A 27,201-nucleotide genomic window follows, 5' to 3' on the forward strand; every position below is an offset into this window, starting at 1 on the left:
AGAGTTTGGTTTTCTTTAAAACTGCCTGTTGACTCAAGGTGATGTTTCATTTGTTCATGCTGATTCTGAGCAGGTGGAATAATAAATATGTTTGTTCAGCATTGTAGCAGGCTAACATGCTGCTAGTGTGAGCAAAAACTACAGCTCCCATCAACATTTACCCAGAAATTCTCCACCAGCTGGATTTTGTCTTTTATTTACATCCACAACATCAGCAGCAACAATCTGTTTACAAGGGATTTGAAAGGTTTTTGTTGTATCTCTGCTGCCTACAACTGTCTACACTGTTCAGTCTGTCCTGCTGACACGTCTGAACTAATAAACACAGTAAAAGTCACATCAGGACGTTCTTTGATGTTATGGCCTTAAGGTTTGTGGTGTCTCTCTGCCGTTTGCACTGGGTGGCTCAAACAGCCGTTATCTGTGAATTTTTTTAAATTAATTCAGGGCGTTGCTGAAAAACATTTATACTCAGCAAACAGCTTCACTATATAAATATCAGAGACTCCAACTCCCTGATCATCTGGTGTCTTGTCTTTGACAGGCTGTCAGTCTTTACAGGTCTGTTCCCTACAGAGATATCAGCCTCATCTTTAACATCTGCATCATCTTCACCATGAAGACTCTGATTCTGGCTGCTCTTCTTTGTGCCCTGTTGGCTCAGACCTCAGCTCAGGGTGAGTATTACTACACTATATATTGTGTGTATATATGTTTATGGAATAGATATCCAGATGTTATAAATGTATATATTCTGTGGATCAAACCAAATGACTTCTGCGTTAAGTTTCCTAGAGCCCAACACAGATATGAAATGGATCAATATAATGTCTTTCCACCTGTTGTGTCTCTGGAAATGATGCTGACAGGATGTTCTACACAGAGCTGCACTGCCCAAATTCCAACCCAGTCTATTAGAGTTTGTGTTATTGGACTTTGACCACTTTGTTCATCAGAGTTAGATACAACATCCTGCACATTTCCTTCTCTCTGACTTACTTTAAGGCAAACTAAGGGCTTTGTACTTCTTCATACATTAAGACACATCAGAAATAAAACCTGATTATTTCCTTTATGGTCATTTCTGTATTTTCTCACATTCATCCAAAGATGCAGCTGTGGACCAAAGGAAACTGTTTAATAATTATGGACATAATGAGTTTTAATGTGTCAGAGGAAGAGATGCAGTGATTCCCTATATAACATATATATATGTATATTCAAGCAGAAAGTGGTTAATTTTACTAGCCCAACACAATGAAGGGAAACAAAGGTAATTGTTAGTGTCTTTGTTAGAAACAGGGAGGTGGTTTAAATTCATGAGAAACTCAACATTATGCATTTTGTTTCTCTTCAGCATCTTACTTTGATTGTCTGGACGTTTGGAGGCCCAGTAAAAATCGTTGTTTCATCTATGTTCCCAAAGCCATGTCCTGGGCTGATGCTCAGGTAATCAGAGTGATGTGGATTCAGTCCACAATGATTCTACACTGTTTATTTGGTCTGTGTTCACTTTAACACTGGCATCTATTCCTGCCTTGGTGTTTTCCTACTACTCAGCTCATTTTGCTTCTTTACTGACTCCACTGTCTGTTTATCTGCACTGTAGAAAAACTGCCTCCTTCAGAATGGATGGCTTGCATCTGTGCGTGATGCTAAGGAGTATGCAGCGATTCAGAAAGTGATCACTGACGCTAAAGGGACTGGACTCACATGGCTTGGAGGCCATGATATTACACAGGTAAATTCACACAGTCTGACAGATAAATACTCAGCTGATATTTGGTTTTGTCCTAATGTCATATTGTCACCATCACTATGAACAGCCTACATTACCCACAATGCAACTGGACTGCTGACAACAATGGACACGTGTTATGGTAGAAGCTGCTAATGTTGATTCTCCTTTCTCATTGTCAAACTTCAGTCCAAACCAACACTGACTCAGATCAGACACTCAGTCATTTTATCAGATGTCATGAAGTTCTTCTTTAAAGAACAACTATTGAATTCTCTTTCTGCACTGTTCACATAATCACTGACTCTTGGTGACTGATGTTGACACATAACAACTAATTCATGGCTTTGTAGCTCAAACCAGCCTGAATGTGTCTCTCCTGACTTATTCTGTGTCCCCTCCATCAACCCTAAACACAGTCAGTGTCCTGTGGTTGGATTTGTCTTCATCAGACACTGAAACACGTCACGACATTTGATTCTCTTCTGTTTTATAGGAGGGCAAGTGGATCTGGATTGATGAAACACCTTTCAAATACACAAACTGGGCTCCTGTAGAACCTGACAACTATCAGGGTAATGAGGACTGTCTACACATTTTTACTGAAGGTAAATCACCAAAATGTCACTATAGTTAAACAAACTATCTCCATATTGATTAGACCATGGCCTCATTAGACAGTCTCAGGTCTCAGGTCTTGGTCTGTAGCACTGACTGACTCACATGTTGTTGGTACTTACAGGTAGATGGTTCTGGAATGATCTGGACTGTAAGAATCCTCTTCCATCTGTCTGTGTCAGAAACTATTAAATGATCCCAGGTCTGATCCAGAGGCATGAAATCCCTGTGAAAAGCACAAACACTGGTGGAGGTGTGTTTGTCTTTGCATACTCTCACATTTTGTGCCATCAGTCTCATAGAACCTGAATTCTACTGTATCTCATTTGACATCTTCTATCATATCCAGTATATATCATCTGTTTCTTTTCTATGGCTGTAACGCTACTGAAGGAAGGAAGAGACAAGTAACATAAACAGGAGCTGGACTGTCTCTGAGGTTTTGTGCCTTTAATAAGAGCAGACTGAATGTGTTATGGAAAGAATGCTTTGAGCTCCACTTTATTCTGCAGTCTGACTCTTCTTTCTTGGCTCATGCCAAAATAAAAGTCTATCAGCATTGAAACCAGTTGATCTGTGTTTTATTGCTCCTGTATTATGAAATTTCAAATCACACCAGGCAAAGCAAATAAATAAATAAATAACTGATACTGTACAACATTATTTTTGAGGCTACTTATTGGAATTTTGTGCCTCACAATATGGACTGTAATTATCAAAGTTACAAGATTTATGTTTGAAATAACGATGCATCAGACGTGGTTTAGTTTTGATAAGTGCTGCCCCCATTTGGCCCACAGTCTCTTGGAGTTGTAGTATTGGTTCGGCTCACTAGGACCCTCAGTCGAGGTTCTTTTGGCTGTTGGTCTGACAAAATGACTCACAGAACCGTGGGGTCATTTCTGGGAACTCTTTAAGGTCGACCAGCTTGAAAACCCAACCATTCATCAGTAAACTTGGACTTGGACTAGACTTGGATCCAGCACATAGATACAGAATATCTACCTCTATAGCACCCCAAGACCAAACAGTAGAAGAAGTTACACAGAGGAAAATATATACTTTTAGGTAAATGAGACGACTTTATATTTACATGAAAGTCTAGTCCGACTTCTTTTGGCCTAATAACAATAGTCCTTCAGACAGTTCAAGTCTCATCCAGTACAACTTTATAATCTCAGAATATTCGTCAGACCTCCAGATCTGCCTGTTTAACCCCAAGACATTCTTAGGACACATGGCCCAATACTGTACAGAACTGGTCAATATCAGCCACTGGGGTTGCACAAGCCAGTGTGGTCTTAGTGTTGGTCCCAAGCCAGAATAAATGAGGAGGGTCGTATCAGGAAGGGCATCTGGCTTAAAACCTGTGCCGAATCAATCATGCAGATCAACTGACCAACTGCATAGATCCCCAATCCCCATCATCTGTACCCCCTTATACTTAACCAGGGGCACAGAGCTGCAGCCTATCCCAGCTCTCTTTGGGTGAAAGGCAGGGGTCCACCCTGGACAGGTCACCAGTCCATCACAGGGCCACATAGAGACAAACAACCTCACACACTCACACTCACATTCTTTCCATAACACATTCAGTCTGCTCTTATTAAAGGCACAAAACCTCAGAGACATTCCAGCTCCTGTTTATGTTACTTGTCTCTTCCTTCCTTCAGTAGCGTTACAGCCATAGAAAAGAAACAGATGATATATACTGGATATGATAGAAGGGAATAAGTGGGTATAGATGATGGATGGATTTAGATTAGTGCTGCCCCCATCTGGACGTCCTAGGTCAACTTTTTCAGAATAGTTGTGGTTCTGGGTGGCAGGACTCAAATGATGTGCAGTATTTCAGGGGGGATCAGGCTCACAAATTAGCATGGACTGAATATATTATGGACAGAAATATGAAAAACATGTGACTGTTATTTAAGATACAAGAGGAGACAACTAAAGTGTCCAAACCTCATTCTGTCTCAGAACTACAGCTCATTACTGTGACACAAGCATTTTACTTACTGTCATACATTCCTCTGTGCATCCACCTGGGGGCGCTGTTCTCTACTATTCCTGAGGAGATCTGCTGTTTAATGTGATGACAGATCAGACACACACTTTTCTAAATACACTGATGGATGCACATGGATCAGGGTCAGGAGACCATTAGTCGAGACCATTAGCCATTAGTTGAGCAGAATTTACCTTCACTTGTCAGATCAGTCTCCTTTCTGTTAATCTGAGACTTAAACCTGGAGATGACAGTTTCATGATACTTCACACTGCCCTGAGATTCTGTTGCTGTGTCCTCTAATGAAATTATTTCACAACAACTAATAAACAGTTTTCACTGACCAGTTATCCCTCACAAAAACACTTTCTTGTAACCTGATCAGTGATACCAGGTTCTTGAGTTCACATTTAACTTACCCAGGTCCGTTTGATGAGGAAGTACACAAAGACGTCTGGAGTGGTTCAGCTGATTATAGGTTTTATTTGAAACTATACAGAGCGCTCTGGAGATCAACCCTCATGGGACACACGGAGAGATCTGAGCTATAGGGGAAACTATAGAATAGATATAGCTGATGGCCACCCCCCACATACCAGTACTTTTCCAGAAAAGGAATTTGGACCATTACCTTATATGGTGTTGTTATTCCCTTTTGTCTCCCCTCATAGTGAAGACATAGTGAAGAGCAGTGACCCTGTCATGTGTCTAAAACATACAGGAGTACATTTTACACACTATGCTGCATACTAGTCACACTAAGTGTGTCTGCATTCCCACAATTCCCCCTTTTGGGCTCTCCTAAGAGCCCACCCCCACTATGTAAATGTCAAAATTTGATATCCCCCTTTTGATCTCCCCTAGGAGATCACACATCAATAGGCCTCAGTATGGCAACACCACTATTGACATCATCAGGATCAGTAGCCAATAAAGGCATGAGGACCTTCGGGTCCTGCCTCTCCATTGCGGATGAAATTACCCGGCGTGCCAGGGATCTCATACAGGGAATGCAGCAACACCCACATGTGACCAGTATGCCTACAAATACAGACCAAACACAAAACAACAATCATTACCGTCAGGGTCGTAAGGACCCCCAATACCTTCCCAAATCCAAACATCTCCTTTTATCTCCCCACTCGTTGACTAAACTATCTGGCAATAACTAAACATGCACTATAAACTAAATAGATCTACAGCTGAAACCACCGCTCAAAATCACAACCAACAATCCCTCGACGCTGCCTCCCTCGGTGCTCTTATTCGTCGGCTGGAGGCTTGGCACGCCCCTTGTCGGAGAGGGGCGCTCTTTCTCACCCCCTTCCTTTTCGGACGGCTTCTTCTTTCTTCGGACTGAGGGTGGACTACCTCAGTACCTGACTCACTCCCCGGGGATTATTCTGCCCCTTTCTGAGGAGGGTCCTTCTCTGCCTCAGCCGAGACAGAGGTATGTTGTTACAGGTCCTCCTGGACCTTAGTCAAGGATCTGGATGGCGGTTCTCCTAGTACACACTGCGACCAGTGGTACCAGGTATCGCCTTTCCCTGCAGCCTCACTGCGTGAGATGTTCTCTCTGTGACCTTATAAGGTCCTGTCCAATGTGGCTCGGACCACTTCCTTTTGATGACCATCAGAAGCACCCAGTCGGCTTCTGGGACCGTCTGTTGTCCGGAGACCCCCTTGTTCGCCACCTGTTGAGGAAAAGCTGAAATGAGATCTTGCAAAAAGTTAAAATATGCTCTGGCTGACAGACCCTCATTCTCTACTGTGATTATTGGGCTAATGGTATAGGGCCCTGGAAAAGGTCTCCCTGTTTGGAGTTCGAAAAGTGCAAACCCAGTGGATTGGTTAACAGAACAACGGATGGACATAAGTGCCAATAGCAATGCATCAATCCAATTCAATTTGGTCTGTGCACAAATTTTTGCCAATTTGGTTTTTACAGTTTGATTCATCCTTTCCACCTTTCCTTGAGACTGTGGATGATACACCGTTCCAAACCCATGTTTCAACCCCATCATGGCCTCCACTTTCTGCAAATCCTAATTCTTAAAATGCGTCCCATTATCTGACCTAATTTTCTCTGGGAAGCCATGGTTGGGGATATAATAATTTATCAGGTATTTAATTACCGTCTTCCTGTCTTCCCTCTTGGCGGGCCACGCTTCTGGCCACCCTGAATACACATCCACACACATCAGTACGTACCTGTACCCTCGAACGGTGGTTCCCATATCTGTAAAATCAATAACAATCTCTCGTCCAGGCCTGGTGATAAGTGGATACCTACCGATCTCTGGTTTCACTGTTGGTCTGGTGTTGTACTTGGTGCAGTTGTCACATTCCCTGACCAACTCTCTGGCCATATCTTTGGGATATGGATGCCACCATTGCTCTAGGTTCTTCAACATTTGGGCTGGCCTTTTTTTTTTTTTTTTTCTGGTACAGGACGCCATTGGCCACGGCGTCTGTGACAGACACATCCAAAAAGAATGGGAGTGAATAGTCCGGAATGGCCAACTCAGCTGCTGTAGCCAGTTCTTGTTTAAGGCGGATGAAGTTTTGCTCTGCCTCTGTCGTCCAAACAAGGTGGGCAGAGAGATTCCTCAGACCTTGGTCTTTCACCATCCGTCGGAGGGGGCTCGTGAGGTTGGTGTAATCCGGGACGTAAGAGCGACTATACCCTGTAAGGCCAAGGAAGGAGAGCATGTCCTTTACCAGCAGGGGCTTGGGGTGGTGCAGTATGGTGGATCTATGGGCAGGGGACAATCCTGCCCCCATTTGAGAGATCAAACGCCCCAGAAAGGCGACTTGTCTTCTACAGGTTTGGAGTTTCTATTTACTAACCTTGAAACCCCTCTCTGCCAGAAGCATCAAGACTATCTTAGTGGCCTGTATACAGGCAGTCGCAGATGGCGCCGCCAGCAAGAGATCGTCTACATAAAAGTAGCGTATGAGACCTGCGATATTGAGGTGGGCTTCCAGTCTGAGTGAGCCAATGCCCTCTTAACGATACCTCCCAATTCTTTGGCCTTATGACTCGGGTGTAGTGCGAGAGACACATGGGGTGCAGAGTCCTCCTCCATTTGATACCACAGTTGTTGTTCCGGGAGCAGCTTCACTGCTGCCGCCACACCTTCTGGTGCCACATATATATTTTCCGTATCGATGCTCCAAGAATCTCCTACGACCTGATCGAACTCTTCCCTGTACCAATCGGTTTGGAGCCTGTCATAGAAGAGGGTGACATGGAGAGGGTCCGGGGGAGGGACGTAGGAGTCAAGGAGCGAGATCCAGGGGCGCCACCTTTGATATGCTGACCAGATGCCTCCCTGGTCTGGTGGTTCAGGGAAAAGTTTAGCCCAGTTAATATCTGCTCCCTCTTCCTCAGAGGGTCTAAGTAGGAACTGCGCACATTCCCCGGTAGAATACCGGGTACAAGGCAAGCATGTGCCATTTGTTAGAGTCACACTCAGTCCTTCAAGGGGGCAGAGAATAGTCACCCCCAGTTTGATCAGTAAGTCCCTGCCCAGGAGGTTGACAGGAGTGCCCGGAGAGTGGATGTAAGTGTGGCGGACGCACTGGTAGCCCACTTGTGTGAGCAATGGCAGTGTCACCGGCAGAGTCTGTTTCTTCCCCGAGAAGCCCATAACTGTGGTAGTCTGGGTCAACAGCGTAGATTCTGAGGTGGTGTTCAAAGTGGAGCATGTTGCCCCAGTGTCGACCAAAAACGACAACTTCATGTGATTGACCATCATGGGCAGCAGCGGATCCGCCGTAGTTTTACTGCTGTCCGGGCCTCTCGATGGGGTGTATCATTCTTGATAGGGATCATCCCAGGTCATGGGAGATCCCCAGTCCATCACTGGCATATTATAGGATGGAGGGCCACCTCGTCCACGATACGAACCGGCACCCTGTCCCCCCCCAAGCTCTTCCTCGGGCGAAGTAACCTCTGTGAGGACAGTCTTTTACCCAATGTTCTGTGTCCCCACATAGGAAGCATACATTTCAAGGTGGGCCCCCACGCCCCCCGCGTCCTCTCCCTCCATTTCCCCCCCTCGGAGCTCCCCTGTAGCCCCCCCTATTCACCGGTAGACGGCGATTCGGCTCCCAGGGCGGTATGGGAAACAGGTCCGGGGATTCCGGAGCATCCATTCCCCATTGCCACATCAATTTCTTTGGTTCCTCGTTTTTCTCCTTCTTTTTTTCTGAATTAACCCTTTGCCGGGCCTCTGGCAGCTGTATTTTTAAAAGCTGAGTTTGGAGGCCCTTATTCTGCTCATCTTCCTTTTGCAATTGTTGCTGAACACGAGTCAGATGGTGCACCAGATGTCTCTCCCACACCACAGAGTCGGCCCCCTGTAAATCAGGATTGTCACACATAGCAGTTTTTACCTTCTCCGGTACTCCCTCCAACACCGCCTGTCTATACCACTCCCTCTGGGGCCCTGGTTTGCCAGGATGACACCCAGTATGACGCACCCACAGTTCCTTAGTCTGATCCAAGAAGGTCCTTGGATTTTCTTTCGAGTTCCATGCCAGTTTGGGCACGGCAGATGAAGTGGTTAATGGATATGTTTCTCTAATCACCCTGCTCAGGTCACCAGCCCATTGCGCAAACGGCTTCTCATCCTGCTGGCGCAAAGTCCCTGCTGCCCTCTCAAGGTCTCGTGCATCTATACTGGTCAGGCACCTCTGAATAACCGCCCTAAAGTCTCCCAAAGCCAATCTCTGCCCTGCGGTCAGCTTGTCCAATTTGCCAAGCCACAAACCTCCTCCCTCTGCCACTGGGGGAAGTTGATCCACCAGCGCCTGCACATCCCCGAGCCCGTACGGCCGATACTTCACACTTCCTCCCGAAGCCAACAAGGGTGCTTCAAGAGAATGATGCTGGTTTACCTCCCCGTCCTCCAGTCGGTCCTTTTCGTCCTCACTGCCCTCAATGGATTGGGTGGACTGATTGGGGGAAGGTGGGGGACCCTTGGGGGGTCCCCATGATCTGAGCTTTTGGCAGTAGTTCTCACTAGGACCTGGATCCTCTAGTTTACCAGTCACCTTTCCAGCTGAGCCGTTCATTTCTTCTTCCTCAGCCTCCTTCATCTCTGGACCTCATGTTCCTTCCGCCCAGAGGACTATCTGTCCTGTCTTTGGTTGTCTTTGTGGGGTGAACTTCAGCAACACTTCTCGGTCTAATGTCTGTGGGTCCGTCCACCTATCAGTACTTACCTTCGTCTCAGGAGGTGTTTGAATATGAACGTTCCTGGGGCCTCCCTCTCTATGTGCTCTGTCTGCAAAAGGAACAGGTTCTACCGCGTGATCCGGGGAGCTTCGTCCACTTCCAGAGAGAGTTAACTTCAAAATTTCCCAATCGATATACTCTTTATAGCCTGATTTCTGTAGGTGGGCCTGTGGACTAGGCTGAGGCAGATCAGGCACTTGCAATTCTCCTTTTTTGATCTCTATTACTGGATATAGAGTAGGAACCGAGGGTGCAGATGGACTACTTATGAAATAAGGTGGCGGCAATTTCTCATCAGTTCCCTCTTTGGCCTTCCATGTCTTATCCTTGTGTAGATGCTGGGTACTCTGCCACAGCAGGGCAGGTACTTAATCCAGGTACTGGCCTCTGCCTCCTCTTCCTGTTTTCTCTGTCTGAACTTACCTTTACTAAGGATGGAAGCTTTTTCTCCTTCCATTCCTGCTTCCTTGGCCCGTTTCTCGTGTCCATGTGCCTTCTCCCATATCCATGGGATCAGGGCAGCTCGATCCTGTGGGTTTCTTCCTTTTTCCTTAATCAAATCCATTAACTTCTTCCTATATTGTTCCTCCATTTCTTCTTGTATATTCTTCTGCCCCTGCTTCAGCCGACCTGCCGCCAGGGTTGATGCCACCTGAGTTTCTAGTTTCACCCATTTTCAGGCGGGCCTCATTCCTCATCACTTACCTGTTGGTCCAGGTGTCTTTCCATTGTTGTATTCAAGTCTGCGTTCCAAATTAATGCGTGGTCTATCTTTATTTTATATATTTTTACTATTATTATTATTTATTATTCTTCTTATATTTATTTATTATCATTTATCCTTATATTATATATTTATTTTATTTTTATTTATTTGTTTATTATTATTGTTGTTATTATTATTTGTTTATTTATTTTATTCTATCTTATTTTATTTATTTATTTATTTTATTTTTAGTTTAGGGAGCGCTATCTATAGTTGTTATTGCAATCCCTAGTTGTTTCAGGAGAGGGAGCCAAATAAATTATAATACAATTCCCTCTTCCTCCAGTAGAGGGAACCAAATATAGGCGTAGCCTTACTTACCTTACCTTCTCTCACTTCCGCCTTTCTCTCTCAGTCTTCACAAACCCCGCGCCACAACACTTCCTGTCTCTCTCTATCTCTGGCGCTTTCCACACACACACACTTACTGTCCTCAACCCCCACTCTTTGATTCACACACATAGACATAGATTCACTCAAACTTCCTCGACATCCACACAAATGCACAATATTTAAAACCTAAAATTCTACACAACCTATCTAACACAGCGTCCTTTGTTTATGAGTCAATCCGACATGACTTATTATTTCGGGGTTTCCAAGTTCCCCGGGTCTTGCAACCCAGCTCTGCCAGTCCCCCGTCGGGAACTGGTGGGTCCGCCACGGCCGGGAAATAAAAGCTTAAAGCCCACCGATCCAACACGGTTTTTCTATTATTACCTATCCAACAAGGTTTATTTCTATTACCGATCCAACACGGTTTTATTTCTTTTTTTCGTCAATCGATCCAACACGAAATGACGACCTACCACCCTAAACCGTCCAAATTTATAACTATCCCGATTCACACAGTTGTAATTTTAGAATATGCCAATTATGCAGAATTCATGAAAAGGTTTCTGCTCATCTGTCTGTGGCGCCAAGTATATTGTCAATGCGTTCCTCAGGCAGTCAGTCCAATTTTCCTCATCCCCGTACGGGCCACCAAATTGTTGAGTTCGCATTTAACTTACCCAGGTCCGTTTGATGAGGAAGTACACAAAGACGTCTGGAGTGGTTCAGCTGATTATAGGTTTTATTTGAAACTATACAGAGCGCTCTGGAGATCAACCCTCATGGGACACACGGAGAGATCTGAGCTATAGGGGAAACTATAGAATAGATATAGCTGATGGCCACCCCCCACATACCAGTACTTTTCCAGAAAAGGAATTCGGACCATTACCTTATATGGTGTTGTTATTCCCTTTTGTCTCCCCTCATAGTGAAGACATAGTGAAGAGCAGTGACCCTGTCACGTGTCTAAAACATACAGGAGTACATTTTACACACTATGCTGCATACTAGTCACACTAAGTGTGTCTGCATTCCCACAAGGTACAGAGAATCAGTGTTTGGGGGGGTTCAAGTCCTGACCAGGGTGCCACCAGTGTTTGCCCTTAAGCAAGGTCCTTAACGCTACTGGCCTACATCATTACAAAAATGAGAACAGGAGTCATACCGGCTCAGATGTTGCCCAGGTCAACAAGGTCTGTGTCAGGTGCTGGGGAACCAGGGCAGCCTGATATGAAGAGGGCTACTGGAACACAAAACTCATGGACCAGGGCAGACAATAGAGAACTGCTGGAACACTGCTACATACTGTAAGTAATCCCAGGGAAAGGGGTTATATGAAGAGGATGTGGGACATATGGAAACTTGGAAACCCACGCATGAAGAACTGATCAGCACCAGGAACTGACATGATCCACACCTACTGTCTAAAGAAGCTAACTCCACTCCATGAGCGCCTGGCAGATCAAATGAACCAGCTGCAAATAGATGGGACTCACACTGAATGGATAACTGAAGGAAGGACAGTCTTGATCCTGAAGGACCCCCAAAAGGGGGCAGTCCCATCCAACTACCATCCAATAACCTGTCTCTGCACAACATGGAAGCTCCTGTCAGGCATCATAGCAGCTAATACGAGTAAGCACATGGCTGAATACTTGAGCAGGGCCCAGAAAGGAATGGAGAAGAACACCAGGGGAGAAGAACACCGTAAGACCAGACTGACCAACATGTGCACTGCCTGGATTGATTACAAGAAAGACATTGAAGACATCGACTCACTGATCCAGGGTCTACAGCAATGACACTGGAATGTCATTTGGACTGGATAAGTGTGGTCGGATGATAACAGAGAGAGAAAGGGTTGTCAGGACTGAAGGAACTGAATTGCCAAAAGGCAGCAGAGCAGATGTTGAGGGAAGCTACAAGAACCTTGGAATCCCACAGGCAAATGGGAATCAAGAAGAAGCTGCAAGTAAAGCAGCTACAGAGAGTAAAGCAAGTCCTAAGAAGTCAGCTAAATGGGAAGAACAAGGTCTAAACCATCAACACCTACGCCCTGCCGGGCATCGGATACCCCGCTGGTATAATAAGCTGGCCAAATGAGGAGATAGAGGCTGCTGATGTCAAAGCAAGGAAGCTCCTCACAATGCACGGAGAGTTTCATCCCAAATCCAGCATCCTGAGACTGTACACTAAGAGGACGGAAGGAGGTCGAGGACTGGTGAGCATTATAGCCACCATCTGAGAAGAATCACCAAAGATCCATAAGTACATGAGGAAGATGGCCCAGAGCGATGGAGTATTTAGTGAATATCTCAGACAACAAAAGCGTGAAGCAGAGGTCTTACTGGAAATTCCTGATTTTATCATAAGGATATTTGATTTTTTATTCAAAACTGTTTATTTTCTGTTATTCTGAGACTTAAATTTGTAGATGACAGTTTCCTGCTACTTCACACTGCTCTGAGATTCTGTTGCTTTGTCCTCTAATGACATGTTTACACAACGTAAAGGTTAACTAATAAAACAGTTTTCACTGAGATATGGCACCACTGTCAGACTGAAAATAACTAGCAGGTCACTAATGTCTGACACCTGACAGTCCATCTTTCTTTGGCTTGACTTGAAACCTGATCAGTGACACCAGTGAGACCAAACAGCCCCATCAGTTACACTGACATCACTTTAGGTAAATGACTGGTTTATAGACAGACAGTCTGACCTGTTTTCAGTTTGGATTGGATTAGTTAGTGCTGACTAACACTGCAGGCCTGTTTGACTTAAGTTCATGTCACTGTCCTGAATTTGCAGCTTTTCCTCCTCTGGGATAATGTTTGGTTAAATTCAAGGAAGATGCAATATAACCTTCTAATCTCAGAACAACCCTTAGACCTCCAGTAGGTCTTGTGAAGCTCCAGAGATTTCTGAGGCCACAGGAGACACTGTAGAGAATTCCTCCAGGTGGTATCTGGAAGTGCTGTCCTGAAGATCCCAGTAACTACCATGGATGTCTATAGTACTTAGCTATGGACGGGGCAGGTACCTGAAGCCACCAAGTATTTCATTAATGTGACTGTAAATGATAAAGGGAAACAGAAAAGTACAAACTGTGTGACAAAGTATTTCACTCATCAACAAAGATCTACCATCAGTTCCCCAAACAGCTTCCAGATCATGATGAAAGGTTGGATCAGAGTTTGGTTTTCTTTAACACACATGGCTGAACTAATAAACACTGAATAAAAGTCATAAACTGTTTCCCCTTAAGACATAATAGAATATTTATAATTTTGATACTTATTTACTTATTGGTGCTTCACTGGGTGGCTCAAAGAGCGGCATCTGTGAAACTGTGAAATTAATTCAAGGCGTTGCTGAAGAACATTTATACTCAGCAAACAGCCTCACTAAATAAATACCAGTGACTCCAACTCCCTGATCATCTGGTGTCTTGTCTTTGACGGGCTGTCAGTCTTTACAGGTCTGTTCCCTACAGAGATATCAGCCTCATCTTTAACATCTGCATCATCTTCACCATGAAGACTCTGATTCTGGCTGCTCTTCTTTGTGCCCTGTTGGCTCTGGACACAGCTCAGGGTGAGTATTGTGGTATATCCTGCACCCTGTGTGTATATGAAAATAAAATTCATATTCATGTAAAACACATATATGCATGTATTGTATGTACAGTACTGTGTAAGTTTTAGGCACAAAAAGTAAAGTATGTTTTCAGAAATGATACTATAAATAGCAATTTTAGAATTATTTTATAGTGATTTTCTCTCATTTCAGTTTCTGTGAATCAATTTTTCCTCATTTTGTGGATTTTTGTAAGTTTTTTAGTAATTTCATTGACTTTCTAATGAAAGGCTAACAGCCCCATTATGGTTCTCTGGTCTGGGGGCCCCTGAGACACTCTGGACCCCTGAGAACCTGTGCCAGACAGACATGTTCAGTAATCCATCCATGAACTAAAGTTCCTAACACTTGTACAAGATTCAGTTCTCTGCTCAAGAAGATGAAACGTTACTTCTGGTTGATGCCTCATTGACCCCAACTATAAAACGTAGAGATTCTGTTATTGGAGTTTTAACGCTCTGTCAGAGTTAGACCTCTGAAGTTTACCTGACCCCATGAATTTACTACAAATTATACTGCACACTTCTACCTGTTGAATCACTTCAAGGCACCAAATGGATTTATACTTCATACAGTACTTCTATAAAACATGAAATATGTCCTGAATTGTCTTTATGGTCATTTCTCTATTTTATCACTTTCAACAAAGGTGCTGCCCCAAAACAACAAACATGGAAGGGAAAAATTCATGAACAGCATCTTTCTGGGATACATGGAAGAGGTTTAACTTTAATGCAAACTCAATAATATGTGTTTTTCTTTGCTTCTCTTCAGGCCAGTGTGGAGACAAACCAGCTTGTCCCTCTGGTTGGACTGAGTACAAAGACCGTTGCTTCTTCTATGTTCCCAAAGTCACGTCCTGGGTTGATGCTCAGGTAATCAGAGTGATGTGGATTCAGTCCACAATGATTCTACACTGTTTATTTGGTCTGTGTTCACTTTAACACTGGCATCTATTCCTGCCTTGGTGTTTTCCTACTATTCAGCTCATTTTGCTTCTTTACTGACTCCACTGTCTGTTTATCTGCACTGTAGAAAAACTGCCAGTCCCTGGGTGCAAACCTTGCATCTGTGCGTGACAAAGACGAATATGGGGCTATTCAGAATGTGATACTCTCTGCCAGTAAAGACAGTAAAAAAGCATGGATTGGAGGCACTGATGCACAACAGGTAAGAGATTCTGACACTTTACACTCATATACTATCGTCTGCCTCATAATGAACCGCCCACATTAACCACTATGCCACTCAGGTGTGTTATGGTAGTGGAAGGTAACGTAGGTATAAGTCCTGCTATCCAGGGTCACAGGGGGATAAGGTCTCCAGGTGGGTCTGAACTTGTTCAGCTTCATCCTGTCAGAAGCTGATGACAGAGACACAACCCACTGTTGTCTCTGAGCAGCTGCAGCCCTCATCATCTGTCCTGCTCTTTGTTTTGACTATACATCAGCCACAGGGGGACGCCTGGCGCAAAGCACCCTGGGTAAAAGAAAACTGGCTGGTTACCTTATCTGTTCTATTGTTCTACTGTGTGTGTTCTGGTTGTGAACTGTTCATTGTGGGTTCTGGAGTTAATACAGGGGTTTGGGAGCATGTGTGTCGTGTTTTGGGGAGATGGGTTAGTGGCACCGTAAGTGCGGAGGATTGTTGTGGGAGGGACCTCCCTGATGATGGTGGCCTGTAGGGAGAGTGAGTTTGTTATGCTGAATTGTGCAGCTAATAAAGGTGAATATAGGTATGTGCAGTGCGTGTACAGTCATAAAACACAAAGAAGTAGTTTGTGTGTCCTTAATTAACTAGCTACAGTCTAGGTAGATCTGTCAGATTGCTGAAATACAAAATACTACGCTGTTCTGTTATTCCAGAAGGGTTCATGGTTCTGGGCTGATGGAACACCTTTCAGATACACAAACTGGTCTCCTGGACAGCCTGATAACAAGGATGGCAATCAGAACTGCATTCAAATGAACTTTGGAGGTAACTCACCAAACTCTGGTAATAGAAAATCTGTCTATATACTGATGTGACCATGGCCTCAATAGACAGTCTCAGGTCTTGGTCTGTAGCACTGACTGACTCACATGTTGTTGGTACTTACAGTTAAGAAGCTCTGGGATGATGGAGACTGTAAGCGTGGTAACCCATCTGTCTGCTCTAAGAGGCTGTTCTGATCCCAGGTCTGATCCAGAGTCATGAAATCCCTGTGAAAAGCACAAACCAAATAAAAGTATTGAAACCACCTGCTCTGTGTTTGTGGATCCTGTTTGTGCTACAGATAATCTCCTTCTTGCATCACACTGGCTTATGTCTAAAAGTGTCTTTGACATAGAGAGTAAAACAAAAGGATTTGCCTTCCCATGTAATCCTGTTTATTAGGGATTTTTCTACCAGTAAAGTACATGTAAGATTTTTTTTCTAAAGAAAGTCAAAGAAACAGCGTCATGTTTGAAAAGTGAAACCCAGACCACAATCAGTAAGACTGACAGTAGGATTTCAAAGCTTAAAAATCAATTTAAAATGTGTCAAATCTGGTTTTGAAACAGAAAAACAGATCAAACATTTGAAAATTAGATTTAAATGTGTGAAGAAATGTCTTTGTTACTGTCTGTGTTAAAAATGTGTCCAGCTGCTGTTCCAAAGCTGTCCCTCTTCACGGTTAGAATCCAGGTGGAATTACTCATGTCCAATAAACACGTCTTCACATGACTTCAGTTCACAAATCAATCAATCAATCAATCAATCAATCAATCAATCAATCAATCAATCAATCCATCCATAAAGATATTGTATATTCTGGTTTACACAGATGAGGCCATGAGGGTTGAATCCAGATACTGTTCTCCTGAAATATGTTGATCTTGTGATCACGATGACGTTTGATATTTGTTTAGGGAAATAGGTCAAAAAGCCTTTAGCCTCTAGTCTCTGCCAACACATGTCCTGACTGGAGAAATGGTTCCTGCTGTTTTAACATGTTATTGAACTTTTTATTTATTTCCTGTCAGGTGACATTAAAGTTTGCTCTGAATGTTTGTAATGAGCAGGTGACAGATCAGCTTTGGGCGACATGTGAAACTGATCCAGGGTGTTGTTGGACCAGAGACACTGAGTCTGTCTTCGTGGAAAGGCATTATAAATGTGATGGAAGTTTTCCTGTTAATGAGCTTGTGCAAATTTTCATAACAGAAAAAGTTTAATCAACATCAGTGATCTCAACATCTTCATCTGTGTGTTTCTCTTCCTCTGTAGTTGGATATTTCCCCCTGATGAAGTTAACACAGTGACGTCGTGTGGACAGGTGCGTGTACTGCAGGCTGTACAGCAGGTACAACAACATACATGCTGAAGCTAAATCAGCATCAATACAGCTTTTATTATAAAGTTGGCCTCAGTGCCATGTGGTGGTTTTATGGCTGTACTCTAGGAGGCTGTGGCCTTACATGTCAGTGTGATATTTATGCTGACCTGAAAACTGTTTAACACCATAGTTACAGTTCACAGTTGAACAGGTTTGGAATCATTTGTCATTATGTTCAGTATTATAGTAGAGGATTTTGACAGAACAGGAGCTATAACATAGAGTCATAGACCACATGGATTTAATGCTTGACATTTTTATTTTTGCTCTAAAGGAGAAAGGACAGTTCTTAAAGACAAACACACCTCCACCAGTGTTTGTGCTTTTCACAGGGATTTCATGCCTCTGGATCAGACCTGGGATCATCACAGGTTCTTGGCACAGATGGATGGGAGAGGAGTCTTACAGTGCAGATCATCCCAGAGTTTCTGATCTGTAAGTACCAAAAATACAAGTCAGTCAGTGCTATGGACTAAGACCTGGAACTTTTTCATGAGGCCATGGTTACAGTAATATATAGACGAATTGTTTCTAGTGGTTTCACACTGTTAGATATGTTATCATACCTGCAAAATTCATTTGTATGCAGTTCTGAGCACCATCGTGGTTGTTCGGCTCTCCAGGAGCCCAGTTTGTGTATTTGAAGTTGTCTCCATTAATCCAGAACCAGGAACCCTCCTGGGAAACAGAACAGAATGCAGTCATGTTTGAGACAAAATGCTCTAAAGAATAAATACACCCTAAGTCAATAGAGAACGCGTCTATCAGACCACGTGTGTTGGTGAAGAGTTTACCTGTTGTGCATCAGAGCCTCCAATCCAGGCTAATCCAGTCCCTTTGCTATCAGAAATCACCTTCTGAATGACCCCATACTCATGTTTGTCACGCACAGATGCAAGGTTTCCTCCCAGGGTCTGGCAGTTTTTCTACAGTGCAGATAAACAGACAGTGGAGTCAGTAAAGAAGCAAAATGAGCTGAGTAGTAGGAAAACACCAAGGCAGGAATAGATGCCAGTGTTAAAGTGAACACAGACCAAATAAACAGTGTAGAATCATTGTGGACTGAATCCACATCACTCTGATTACCTGAGCATCAGCCCAGGTCATCTCTCTGGGAACATAGGTGAAGCACCGACCACAGTACTCAGTCCATCCAGAGGGACAAGCTGGTTTGACTGGACACTGGCCTGAAGACAAAGAAAGAAAAATAATAAATGTTGAGTGTCTGATACAGTTGAACCACTTTCCTGTCTCTTGCAGGGACGTAAGAATGAACTTTGTTTACTTCCTCAGTGTCAAATCCAGTGTGTAGTAACTTACACAAACTCAGCTTCAATGACAAAATGCAGAAATTGCCATTGACGTTGTTCTGCCAAGTCATGAAATGATTCAAGTTTTATATGTTGCATGTCTGGTGTATGAACAAATAGATATTTTTGTTGGCCTTAAAGTAACTGAGACACATATCTACAGTATGTCCTGATGGACAATACAGTTCTGTACTGTCAGCACTGTTTCCAGATATAAAACACATCCAACTAGTGAAACATCAGTTTAAAATCGTGTGTGTAAAAAGTCTAAAGCTGAGAAAACAATGTCATGTATGTGACTTTAGCTGTCACAGAAAAAGGGTCTGATAATATTTCTACTGATTTTTTCTACATCATTGCTGACACTTGCCCAATATCATAGATGAGAAAAACACACATATTAACACAAAATGAAGAAATGACACTCACTAGTAGGTCTCACCAGAACCAGCATGGTACAAATAAATGCAGCTAGAGTCAGAATCTTCATGCTGAGGTTGATGCAGATGTTTCAGATGATGCACCTGCAACACAAAGAGGGTTTGTCAGGGAACAGATGAGCCACAGCTTCATTAACCAGAGGACAGAAACTGATCAGAGACTGGGCAGCAAACTGACTGTAGAGCGAGCTCCTCTTCTTCTCAGTGTCAGCCTGTAGCTTCAGTTGTCCTGTGTGAGGGCACCGAGCACTGGGGCCGCTCTTTTATATCGTCACTCATGTTTTCATTAGGACAATTCCAGGGAAGACACATACACAGTCCAAACACCGTGTTAAAGTTTCTGTTTGCATTATGGTTGAAATCAGGGGTGAACTTTAACAATGGTCAACTTTTAAATGGCAAGTAGTTTATTTAAAGGTCAAATTGACATAACATGTGTCAACACACTTTTCAGCAACTTAAAACACAATTAAGGAACAGAGCAAAACAGGAGTGTTGACCATAGAAAGAAATGAACCAAAAGCTGAGGTTTCTCAGCAGAGAAACATATAAGATGCTTTGTCAAGTCAAATTCCACGTCAAATATCTGAATAATTGAGACAATGGTCTCCTGAAGACAAAGACAGAGGAGGCTGATGTTTCTTCCTACGGCAGCTCAGGAAGTTTAACCCTCCACAGAAGCTGGTGGTCACCTTCTCCACCGCCATCATTCAGTCTGTCCTCTGCTCTTTGATGACGGTCACCAAACTAGACAGGCTATGATGGAAAATCCAGTCTGCAGAGACGCTCCTTGAGGCCAACCCTCCCTCTTTCCAAGACCTGTCAGGAAACCAGAAAGGAGCATCTCTGCAGGCCCCTCACACCCTGGACATCAACTGTTCAGTGTCTTCCCCTCTGGTAGGTGATACAGAGCACTGTACACCAAAACCACCCAGCACTTCCCCCAGGCTGTCGCACTCATGAACTCAGATGTCATAGAGTGGTGGAGATGCATATTTGCACATCTGTACCTTCCTCATATAACATGTCACACCACTGTCAAAGATATAGATATGGTCAAATCCTTACAATCCTATTGGACTAGTTCACAAGCCTTTTCCTTTTTTCAGTTTAAAATTTTCATTTCTGTTCTTTTTTAACTTCCTGTCTTCCTTTTTTAAAAAAGTTTAACTTCATTTTAATTCTTGTATATAGAGAGAGTTTAGTGAACTGGAGTTAGATTCCTTATTTGGGTGCACAAACTTGGCCGATAAAGATGATTCTGATTTTGCGTATATGACCTTAAAGACACTAATGTGCCGTCTTTAGGAAAAACTATAATAAAAGTCCCCCAGAGCTAAATGTTATATGACTCTCAAGAACACCTACATTTCAGACAATAACTAAGTTAATAAGTAATGACAACAGTGCTCTTAGTATCTTCCCACACTGAACACTGGAGACGTCCTCTTATGCTTTCATTGACAGATCCAGGAACCAGGACAGGACACACATTGAAAAAACACACACACAGAGTCCAAACACCATGTTAAAGTTTCTGTTTGCATTATTTTTGAAATAACAACTTGAACATTGTTGACATTTCAGTCAAGTGATATATTTTGAGAAACTTGACCTAGGATTTCATTACGCTTGTTTTGCACAAAACCTCAAAGACAGTCCAGCTCCTGTTGATGCTTCCTGAGGTAGATTAGAATAGAGGTGAAATATAGTCATAAAATAATGATTTTTTATTATGATGAAATTTTGCTGATTTTTACCTCAAAATGCAGTGTTGAACACCCTGAGAGTTGTCAGGTTGTCCAGGAGCCCAGTTTGTGTATCTGAAAGGTGTTCCATCAGTCCATGACCAATAACCCTTCTGGTAAACAGAAGAGAATAAAATGTAGGGATGTATGTTTGTATTTTATCAAGAAACCTGTTCATTGTAACAGTTTAATGTTTGGGTAAAGCCTTTATCAGAGTATTTATCTGTCAGACTGTGTGAACTGCTGAACAGTTTACCTGTTGTGCATCACTGACTCCAATTCACACTCCTTTACCATCAGTGATCTCAATCACTCCATACTCCTCAGCACCACGCACATGTACAAGGTTTCCACCCAGGGACTGGCAGTTTTTCTACAGTGCAGATAAACAGACAGTGGAGTCAGTAAGGAAGCAAAATAAGCTGAGTAGTAGGAAAACACCAAGGCAGGAATAGATGCCAGTGTTAAAGTGAACACAGACCAAATAAACAGAGGTGGATTTGAACAGGTTGGCGAGGCAGAGAGACAGATGGGAAGGATGTGCAGCAGGTTTGGGTGATCAAGGACAGGGATGTAAATGTGTTGACAGGTGCCACAAGTGTGATGGAAAGATGGAAGGAATACTTTGAAGAGTTGATGAATGAGGAAAATGTTAGAGAGAACAGAGTAGAAGAGGTGACTGTTGTGGAGCAGGAAGTAGCAAAGATCAGTAAGGATGAAGTGAGGAAGGCGTTGAAGAGGATGAAGAGTGGAAAGGCAGTTGGTCCTAACGGACATACCTGTGGAGGTATGGAAGTGTTTTGGAGAGGTGGCAGTAGAGTTTTTGACTGGGCTACTTAACAAGATCTTGGAGAGTGAGAGGATGCCTGAGGAATGGAGAAGAAGTGTACTGGTGCCCATCTTTAAGAACAAGGGAGATTTGCAGAGTTGAGGAAACTACAGAGGAATAAAGCTGATGAGTCACACAATGAAGTTATGGGAAAGAGTAGTGGAGGCTAGGCTGAGGTCAGAAGTGAGCATTTGTGAGCAGCAGTATGGTTTCATGCCAAGAAAGAGAAGCACAGATGCAATATTTGCTTTGAGAATGCTGATGGAGAAGTACAGAGAAGGCCAGAAGGAGCTGCATTGTGTCTTTGTAGATTTGGAAAAAGCGTATGACAGGGTGCCGAGAGAGGAGCTGTGGTTTTGTATGAGGAAGTCTGGAGTGGGAGAAGTACAGTGGGTACGGAAAGTATTCAGACGCCTTTAAATTTTTCACTCTTTGTGTCATTGCAGCCATTTGCCAAAATCAAAAAAGTTCATTTTATTTCTCATTAATGTACACTCAGCACCCCATCTTGACAGAAAAAAACAGAAATGTAGAAATTTTTGCAAATTTATTAAAAAAGAAAAACTGAAATATCACATGGTCATAAGTATTCAGACCCTGTGCAGTGACTCATATTTAACTCACATGCTGTCCATTTCTTCTGATCCTCCTTGAGATGGTTCTGCTCCTTCATTGGAGTCCAGCTGTGTTTAATTAAACTGATTGGACTTGATTAGGAAAGGCACACACCTGTCTATATAAGACCTTACAGCTCACAGTGCATGTCAGAGCAAATGAGGATCATGAGGTTGAAGGAACTGCCCAAGGAGCTCAGAGACAGAATTCTGGCAAGGCACAGATCTGGCCAAGGTTACAAAAGAATTTCTGCAGCACTCAAGGTTCCTAAGAGCACAGTGGCCTCCATAATCCTCAAATGGAAAAAGTGTGGGACGACCAGAACTCTTCCTAGACCTGGCCATCCAGCCAAACTGAGCAATCGTGGGAGAAGAGCCTTGGTGAGAGAGGTAAAGAAGAACCCAAAGATCACTGTGGCTGAGCTCCAGAGATGCAGTAGGGAGATGGGAGAAAGTTCCACAAAGTCAACTATCACTGCAGCCCTCCACCAGTCGGGGCTTTATGGCAGAGTGGCCCGATGGAAGCCTCTACTCAGTGCAAGATACATGAAAGCCTGCATAGAGTTTGCCAAAAACACATGAAGGACTCCCAGACTATGAGAAATAAGATTCTCTAGTCTGATGAGACCAAGATTGAACTTCTTGGCGTTAATTCTAAGCGGTATGTGTGGAGAAAACCAGGCACTGCTCATCACCTGCCCAATACAATCCCTACAGTGAAACATGGTGGTGGGAGCATCATGTTGTGGGGGTGTTTTTCAGCTGCAGGGACAGGACGACTGGTTGCAATTGAAGGAAAGATGAATGCGGCCAAGTACAGAGATATCCTGGAAGAAAACCTCTTCCAGAGTGCTCAGGACCTCAGACTGGGCCGAAGGTTCACCTTTCAACAGGACAATGACCCTAAGCACACAGCTAAAATAACAAAGGAGTGGCTTCGGAACAACTCTGTGGCCGTTCTTGACTGGCCCAGCCAGAGCCCTGACCTAAACCCAATTGAGCATCTCTGGAGAGACCTGAAAATGGCTGTCCACCAACGTTCACCATCCAACCTGACAGAACTGGAGAGGATCTGCAAGGAAGAATGGCAGAGGATCCCCAAATCCAGGTGTGAAAAACTTGTTGCATCATTCCCAAGAAGACTCATGGCTGTACTAGCTCCAAAGGGTGCTTCTACTCAATACTGAGCACAGGGTCTGAATACTTATGACCATGTGATATTTTCTTTTTTAATAAATTTGCAAAAATTTCTACATTTGTTTTTTTCTGTCAAGATGGGGTGCTGAGTGTACATTAATGAGAAATAAAATGAACTTTTGATTTTGGCAAATGGCTGCAATGACACAAAGAGTGAAAAATTTAAAGGGGTCTGAATACTTTCCGTACCCACTGTATGTTCGAGTGGTGCAGGACATGTATGAGAGCTGTAAGACAGTGGTGAGGTGTCCACTCTACCATAGTAGCAGACAAGAGCATGCTAGCATACAGCTAACTAGCATTAACAAGACCGAGCAACAGGGGGTTGTGTCCGGGTAAATAAAACTACTGGTATCAGTCCTCCTTGGAACACTCTCGGAGCAAAGCCAAAGACTAAATCAGGACAAGCAACAGGCAGAACTCAGCGCCCAGAGATCTGTGATGCGACAGGCTGGCCAGCGTTACCATCCTCCTCAACTCCTGTGCAGAGTAAAGCACAGTCATGGATAACAGCTAAAGGGAAAAGGAGCAACAAAACTCCTAAGGAACCAACTGTACAGCTACAAAATAGATTCGCTCCACTACTGCAGGACCCTAGATCTTCATCTGATCACTTGGACAATCCCCCACATCCACAGAGAAGGTCTGAAAGCACATCAGAAGACAGAAAGCTCAGAGGAAAGCTAACAGGGCCTCAGACTATGATTGTGGGAGACTCTGCCATAAAAGATGTGAGACGGATGTGCAGTAACAACACCTGAGGTCTGCTCAAACTATCAGCTCATTCAAATCTGGACTGAAAACACTGTTGTTTACTGCTGCCTTCAAATAATTGTTCATCCTTGTTCTCTTAATGTGCTTTTACATCCTATTTTAATTTGCTTTATTTGATTTAAATTTATTTTATGTTAAATGTCTTTGTTTTTAGATGCTCTTTTCAATACTTTTAATGTAATTATATGCCTTGTAAAGCACTTTGAATTGCGTAGTGTATGAAGGTGCTATACAAAGACATTTGCCTTTGCCTTTTAGGGGTGACAGAGGAGTTCAAGGTGGAGGTGGGACTGCACCAAGGATCGGCTTTGAGCCCCTTCTTGTTTGCTGTGGTGATGGACAGGCTGACAGATGAGGTTAGACAGGAATCTCCGTGGACCATGATGTTTGCAGATGACATTGTCATCTGTAGTGAGAGCAGGGAGCAGGTGGAGGAAAGTCTAGAGAAGTGGATGTTTGCTCTGGAAAGGAGAGGAATGAAGCTGAGCTGCAGTAAAACAGAGTACATGTGTAAATGAGAGGGACTCAAGTAGAACGGTGAGGTTACAGGGAGTAGAGGTGAAGAAGGTGGAGGACTTTAAGGACCTAGGGTCAACAGTCCAGAGCAACGGAGAGTGTGGAAAAGAAGTGAAGAGACGTGTGCAAGCAGGTTGGAACGGGTGGAGGAAAGTGTCAGGTGTGATGTGTGACAAAAGAGTGTCAGCAAGAATGAAAGGAAAGGTGGACAAGACAGTGGTGAGACCAGCAATGTTGTCTGGTTTAGAGACAGTGGCACTGAGACAAAGACAGGAGGCAGAGCTGGAGGTAGCAGAGCTGAAGATGTTGAGGTTCTCTCTGGGAGTGACGAGGATGGATAGGATCAGGAATGAGGACATCAGAGGGACAGCTCATGTTAGATGTTTTGGAGAAAAAGCCAGGGAAGCCAGATTGAGATGGTTTGGACATGTTCAGAGAAGGGACAGTGAATACATTGGTAAAAGGGTGCTGCAGGTGCAGCTGTTGCCATGTCTCTTCTCCACAGTCAGTCTACTGCTGACAGTATAGAGGTCATCAGGAGCTCGGAGCATCTTCGTAGGTCCAGCAGAGAGGAGGTTTCCCTCAGAGTCTAGCCACAACACCTCCAGCTCTGGATACCAGCCTTTACTCTCACAGTCCAGCTCCACTGCTCCTCTGCTGTTTCTGCTGATCTTAGTTATGACGGGTGAGGAGACAAAACCTGGGGATGGGACAGAAGAAAAAGCTTCATTAAATGTGAAATGCTGATAACAATGTGGATATGTAGTCACAGAGGCAAAGCTAAATGCTAACATGCTACAAATGACAGTGTGAACACGCTGGAGTTCAGCAGCTATAATGTTCAACACATTCACTGTATTAGTTTAGCATGTGCTAAAGCACCACACACCAAGTAGAGCTGCAGGATGAGGATGTATTCAGGTTCACAGTCATCTGGTCAAAAACCAAATTAAAAACTGGATCTGATGAAGACACTGGACGAAAAGTTGGTGCTTTACTAAAATACGACTAAACCCGTTAGAGTGTGAGACAGAAGCAGAAATATTCACTCTGGGACAAAGAAATAAAAACTCACACCAAACATAGAGAAAGTTCCCTCACCAACAACAAGAGGAACAGTCGAGTATCGACCCAGTTCTGGAGCGAGGCATCTATGTTCCCTCATCAGGCCATTTCACCTCGGACAGTTTCAGTGAAATGTTTCCCTCCTTCAGTTCGTCAATGAGCAGTGATGTTGTGCTGCTGTAGGATGGATGGCTCATATTTTGGAGTTCCACACTGCCACGCCTCACGAGGACAAACCTGGGGTCCAGGTCGGGTCTCAACCACTCCACTGTCAGGTGTGAAGCATCCGTGGCAGGTTGTAGGTGGCATGGTAAGGTTACAGTCTCGCCCACTGGCTCAGATGGACCAATCACACGACACTGAGCTGACAGGGAACATGTTTGTGTTTGCGCAGGAAACGCTGAATGCACACCTTAAGGAACATCAGCAGCTTTGGGACATAAATAATGTACAATCACAATGATACTGGTTCAATGGGAAGTTTCCAGTAAAATGATCTTAAACCAGTTACCTGAACATGAGTGGATCAGGGTGAAGACGACCGGGTTAAAAACAGAGAAGTGAAACTTAAAGGAGTTAACTGTCCCTCACATGGAACATCCTGCAGCTCTGCAAACAGCAGTATCATCTTTATGAATTACTAGTTAGTTAATATACAAAGTACAATCAGAGCAGATCTGCATGGTTCACATGTTCAGACTTTTGTTTTACTTTCATTTCTAACAAAGGTCTTCAGGTTATTGGTGGTGGTAAATGTTTGTCCTACCTGTTTTGGTGACCGGATGTCTCCTGTCAGCTGTTTTCATGTGGTCTCTGTGTGTGTCTGCGGGTCTGGTTTCAAACTGTAAACACACATTTTATCACGTACAAAACAACTGAGCTTTGAAGAGTTCACGTGTCTGATGCTGTTTTTTTCACCCATAAACCCGATTCTGCGTTAAAAGCGCTTTTCCTGCGGCAGAACCCTGCAGTGACGTCACCTGGCAGAAACACAGGTGAG

General features: G+C 43.7%; 3 protein-coding genes and 2 long non-coding RNA genes across 5 annotated transcripts; 2 read left to right on the forward strand and 3 right to left on the reverse strand.

Annotated features, from left to right (window-relative positions):
* Window positions 1-501: 501 nt before the first annotated feature.
* Window positions 502-2,644, forward strand: LOC113141456 (ladderlectin-like). The gene is made up of 5 exons (XM_026325878.2): window positions 502-677; window positions 1,358-1,449; window positions 1,610-1,741; window positions 2,235-2,346; window positions 2,481-2,644. Exons 1-5 carry the CDS (start codon window positions 617-619, stop codon window positions 2,546-2,548), a joined length of 465 nt encoding a protein of 154 aa, XP_026181663.1. The 5' UTR covers window positions 502-616; the 3' UTR covers window positions 2,549-2,644.
* Window positions 2,645-14,143: 11,499 nt separating this feature from the next.
* On the forward strand, window positions 14,144-16,591 carry LOC113141400 (ladderlectin-like). The gene is made up of 5 exons (XM_026325798.1): window positions 14,144-14,308; window positions 15,125-15,225; window positions 15,386-15,520; window positions 16,216-16,327; window positions 16,451-16,591. The coding sequence occupies exons 1-5, from the start codon at window positions 14,248-14,250 to the stop codon at window positions 16,519-16,521; spliced, it is 480 nt and encodes a 159-aa protein (XP_026181583.1). The 5' UTR covers window positions 14,144-14,247; the 3' UTR covers window positions 16,522-16,591.
* Window positions 16,592-17,948: 1,357 nt separating this feature from the next.
* Window positions 17,949-18,889, reverse strand: LOC113141718 (ladderlectin-like). Its single transcript, XM_026326279.2, has 4 exons — window positions 18,795-18,889; window positions 18,503-18,634; window positions 18,275-18,386; window positions 17,949-18,141 (listed from the first exon to the last, which is right to left on the reverse strand). Exons 1-4 carry the CDS (start codon window positions 18,813-18,815, stop codon window positions 18,074-18,076), a joined length of 333 nt encoding a protein of 110 aa, XP_026182064.1. The 5' UTR covers window positions 18,816-18,889; the 3' UTR covers window positions 17,949-18,073.
* A 548-nt stretch (window positions 18,890-19,437) lies between these two features.
* On the reverse strand, window positions 19,438-21,706 carry LOC113141971 (uncharacterized). Its single transcript, XR_003296885.1, has 3 exons — window positions 21,463-21,706; window positions 19,637-21,319; window positions 19,438-19,542 (listed from the first exon to the last, which is right to left on the reverse strand). It is a non-coding gene; the product is annotated as an uncharacterized LOC113141971 (long non-coding RNA).
* A 4,693-nt stretch (window positions 21,707-26,399) lies between these two features.
* On the reverse strand, window positions 26,400-27,142 carry LOC113141934 (uncharacterized). Its single transcript, XR_003296875.2, has 3 exons — window positions 26,968-27,142; window positions 26,713-26,810; window positions 26,400-26,565 (listed from the first exon to the last, which is right to left on the reverse strand). It is a non-coding gene; the product is annotated as an uncharacterized LOC113141934 (long non-coding RNA).
* Between the last annotated feature and the right edge of the window lie 59 nt (window positions 27,143-27,201).

This window comes from Mastacembelus armatus, chromosome 18 (genome assembly GCF_900324485.2).
Source record: "Mastacembelus armatus chromosome 18, fMasArm1.2, whole genome shotgun sequence".
NCBI classification, from domain to species: Eukaryota; Metazoa; Chordata; class Actinopteri; order Synbranchiformes; family Mastacembelidae; genus Mastacembelus; species Mastacembelus armatus.